General features: G+C 33.1%; 1 protein-coding gene across 1 annotated transcript in view; it reads left to right on the top strand.

Moving 5' to 3' along the window:
- The first annotated feature begins 699 nt into the window (after nucleotides 1-699).
- LOC119835986 overlaps nucleotides 700-4,528 on the top strand; it is a 10,308-nt gene continuing 6,479 nt past the window's right edge. Inside the window, exon 1 of the mRNA XM_038361171.1 lies at nucleotides 700-842. Coding sequence (XP_038217099.1) covers nucleotides 700-842 — 143 coding nt within the window. The remainder of the gene's footprint in view (nucleotides 843-4,528) is intronic.

The following is a 4,528-nucleotide window of genomic DNA, read 5'->3' as shown; positions in this document are numbered from 1 at the left end:
ATCCTAATTTAACATCACGTGACTAACTTTATCAAATAACCTCGTAAAAAAGTTAATTGATTGTTTTTATTCATATTTATTGTCCAAATTAATGATATTTAGGGATTTTTTTCTTTCAGTCTGAAGTTTTCCCAAGTTTTTTTTTTAGTTTCTCTCTAAAACGGTTTCAGTTTCAGTATTCCTACTATTTAGTAAGGCCACGTCAATAAGCAAATCTAGCTGACCCGGTCACAGCCCGCGACGTTGGCGCCATCCGGGTCACCCCAGGTAAACCAGCTACGTAAATTTGCCAAGGGTCGCTAAGCTACATCATAATAGAACATTAAACTATTTCGACCGTTTTCCACTTTAAATCTAGAACATATGCGCCTATGCACCTGTATCATTAACACCGACGACCTCGTACATTGTGGTATTTCTTCAATTCACACGCTATTCAAATGTTTGAATTAGACGTCCATCAGTTTGGTGAGGAGATTTAATTAAAAAGGCTATTCAAACGCGAGTGTCGATAAACTTCGGTTTATGCGAGGAAAATGATCAGTGAAAGGTGTCAGGGTGCAAGATTAATGTTCGCGTGTGGAACACGTGGGGTGTGGATCGGGGTGGGTCGGGCTGTTTGCCACTTGGCGACTATAATAGTAGCAGTCATTGCACCTTGAGCCGCGCGTCGAACAGCTTGCATTAAACCAAAAGACGATGCAACGGACGTCGTCATATGCTTCTGAAGGTTTCTGGACTACGATAGAGCTGCTAGCAGGGCGTGATAGAAGAAGATCGGCCGGCGATGTTGAAGATACGCCTTATCTCGAACCTCCGGCTAGAGTTGCGTCCGCTCTCAGGTGCCTGTCTGTTTTATAAATCTTCTTTGCACTACTGTATCACATGTACGACCCCAATCAAAGTAATCTAATATTATTGCTCATATTGCCCAATTAGTATTTAACACGCGGGAAGTTATAAAACTTGGTCAAAACGTAATAGACATTTGACACTCGGTCGCCTTGCGCCTTGCCATCAATATCTGTAAATCATCGTTATCTGCACGTTATCTTAAAATTCGTTAGTTAATGATATTGTACAGTTGTTCATTAACCAGAAATAAATTCCTAATTAAATGAAGCTAGTGTATTTCTCAATAAATATAATTGGTAAAAAAGGAATATCAAAAATCCTATTGTGTATACAGTAAAATATTCTATATTCTCCGAGCAATCGCACTCATAAGTCCTGATGTAACTGTCTTGTATCTTCTTCCCTGTGAGATCACTTGGCCACTTATTGTTATGGTTTTTTCGAAAATGATAAGTGTCTCACGTCATCGCCATGAACTTCCGTTTGTTTACTCTAATCGTCGTCGTGCGAAATCACTTATAATTAGTGATAGGAGAAATTTCTTGGAATTCTGATAAAATTATAACAACAATATTTGTCATAAGTTACAGATGGACATAATTATTTTAAACAGTTATATAATTGTTTAGCGGAGGTGGTTTACGCTATATGTATCGAGATACCATTACACTGGTAAAAATAAAAACAGTTCTTAGGTAAAATCTTAAAAAAAGTGTTTTCTTTAAGGAAACGTTCAATGACATCTTTTTGTGATTAATTATATTTTTATAGCCTTTTTACCTAAAAAATTCATTACCACTCCTTTACTACAATGAAGCTGATACAAATATAACTATGTGTAAACTTCTGTGAAGGCGAGATCGTAATTCCGTAGAGTATACTTGAACGTTTAGGAAACTATTAAACTGTGACGTACTTTATGAACACTGTATTTTTAAAAGTATCACGTCTTTCCATTTTACTGCCGACAAGTCATTGCAGCACATTTAACATTCTGTCTTGTCGGTTGATATTGAACTCTTAGCTATTGTTGATCTATAAACTGAGAAAAACCTATGAAACATTGAACGAGAATTTCAATAAACATTAAAATATGCAAAATATGCGTGATATTTATTCTTAATACAGTTTGACTTTTCCACTTTCCCCTAATCGCGGCAAAACTCAACATCCTATTTATACTGTAAACGCGAAAGTTTGTAAGTATTGATGGATGTATCGATATTTATTACTCTTTCACGCAAAATAGCTTATTGTATCTGTATGAAATTTGGAATAGAATCTCTATTCCAAATTTCTAGTCTGTATTAGCACATAGGATACTTTTTACTCTGTTACCACGCAAGGGTCGCCGTGGGTTACATCTAGTTGAGATATAAAAGCAGCTCTTTCTAAAATTCAGCTCTCATGAAAATGTAACTAATTTTTTAAGATGCTTACATTCAATTTACACGTTATACGTATATCACATACTCGGTAAAATAAAGACACATGTTTTAGACATGACACAGATATATTATATTCTATGTATATTGATTCATAAACAAGGAAAACAAATAACCATTGCAGAATAAACAATGGTATGCAGAGAAAGCTTTAATAAAGCTTAGTATTTTATTATTGAATTCCATAAACAATATTAAATTGGCTAACAAATTTGTTTACGCAATAAATATTCAAATATACATTTCGGTGCTTATTATGAGTAATATTACTATATATTTATTATATATATTTTCTCGTGAATTATCTTATAGCTCCTCGAATGATATTTAACATATTTGCGTCTATTTAGTTTGTTTTTTACATATTAATTATATTTAAAAGTTCTCTGTGAAATTTGGATAGCATTCGTTTTTGGCCATGTATTATTTATGACACAATAATAATACACATGTATTATATATGACCTTTAAACACGAAAATATAATGAAAGTATGTGAGTCTTATATAGTTAAGCATTGATGAAACAAGATGAAAATTCTGCTTTAATCTTTTCAATACCATGACACTGCAAATTTATATTTAATTGAATTCCACCTCTGTTGTTTATCACTCCTAAGTCATGAACTATTTTAAGGAATGTAAAAAAAAATTAATAGTTCCTTTTTCCAAAAGTGGGTTATAATAAAACAGTTACCATACATTCAATGATGTCAGATCTCATAGTTGGCAGTATCAGAATGCTTCCGTTGCGTTCTCAGATCTAATTCATACAACACACCACATTGACGTAATGCTCCATAAAAATGTGTACTATTTATTGGTTATGACTCAAGTGAAGTTCCATCGTTGAGATCTAAATGAGAAAGTTCTTGGCATAACGCTTACAATGTGATTTATGAGAACGCAACATAATATTTCATTGCGCTTGTTAAATAAACATTCCGATGGGTGATAGACTGGTGCTACGTTTGTTTGTTAACATGCAAATAATAATAAGACCAATATGTTTTGAAATAGTGCCCTTTTTTAAGATAATATTTATTTATTTATTTATTAAAATCACTTACAATATTTACATCAGCTATTTTTTTTATTCAAACCTTCTCCTGTTAATACCGAAGTAAACGATTCGAAATTATTCGCGAACGTTTCAGTTATTCATTTTTAATAGATTTCATATAATCAGTGAATGTAACAGAACATTTTTGCTCCCTGATTTATTTTGTGCAATAATTCCTCATTTTAGTTATTTTTTCCGCACATGGAAACCGCACACCCCAAACATAATGAAATATACAAGTGCGGCATGAATATTAGACTTAATTATTTGTATTAAAATATCTGCCAGAGCCAGGCCCGGAATCTCCACTTTTAAAAAACTCTCACGTGTTTTCCTTTAACTCAATGACGTATTAAAATCTATATCGATAACCTCATACAAGTCAAGTACAATTAAAATTTGATACAAAACAATTCCGGGTAATGATATAAACGCACAGGGAGATTGTGAAAGAAAAACCTGTACTCTACACTACGTGAATGTTATCCCGCGTCAAACGTATGACGTAGCCATTGCGTCGTCGCGTGTTATTTGGGAGAGCTGTGGAGTGTAAACATTCTGAGAGACTGGCGCACTCACTAATGTAATTTTAAACGGCCGTTGAAGGAAACACCTTGATCGGCAAAGATAAACAAGCTTGAGCATGGACAATATTGTATCCAATAACTGTTCAGATACAGACATACAGAATATTTTATTACGTGTTCAAGATCGTGACAATAATTATATTAGATTTTATCTATATACCATATGACCTATCAAACGCTGTTCTACCTTACTCTTACTTATTAGACCTATCCGATATGTACATAAAATTTCATAAAAATCGTACCAGCCGTTTCGAAGGAGTATGGTAACCAACATGATAACACGAGAATTTTATATATATAGAGATATCTATATATATAAAATTATATTATAATATCTACCAATATTTATAGACAGAATCGTCGTTTGAAATAATGAATTTAAATAATTAAATTGTTGGTACAAAGTCCACAGCAAATCACGAATAATAAAGAGTATATTGATTTGTATTATCTGTGGTGCAGTAGGAATACGAGACAGATCGAAAGATGTTATCAATATTTCATAGTCCGGTCAATTTAGACATTCGAAGTTACATAAAGTCCCAACAAGCTGAATTTCTGTGAAGTTGTTTAAAAC

The sequence above is a fragment of the Zerene cesonia genome, chromosome 1 (genome assembly GCF_012273895.1).
Source record: "Zerene cesonia ecotype Mississippi chromosome 1, Zerene_cesonia_1.1, whole genome shotgun sequence".
Lineage (NCBI taxonomy): Eukaryota > Metazoa > Arthropoda > Insecta > Lepidoptera > Pieridae > Zerene > Zerene cesonia.
Note: the sequence above shows the minus strand (reverse complement) of the source record. Positions and strands in the feature narration are given on the sequence as shown.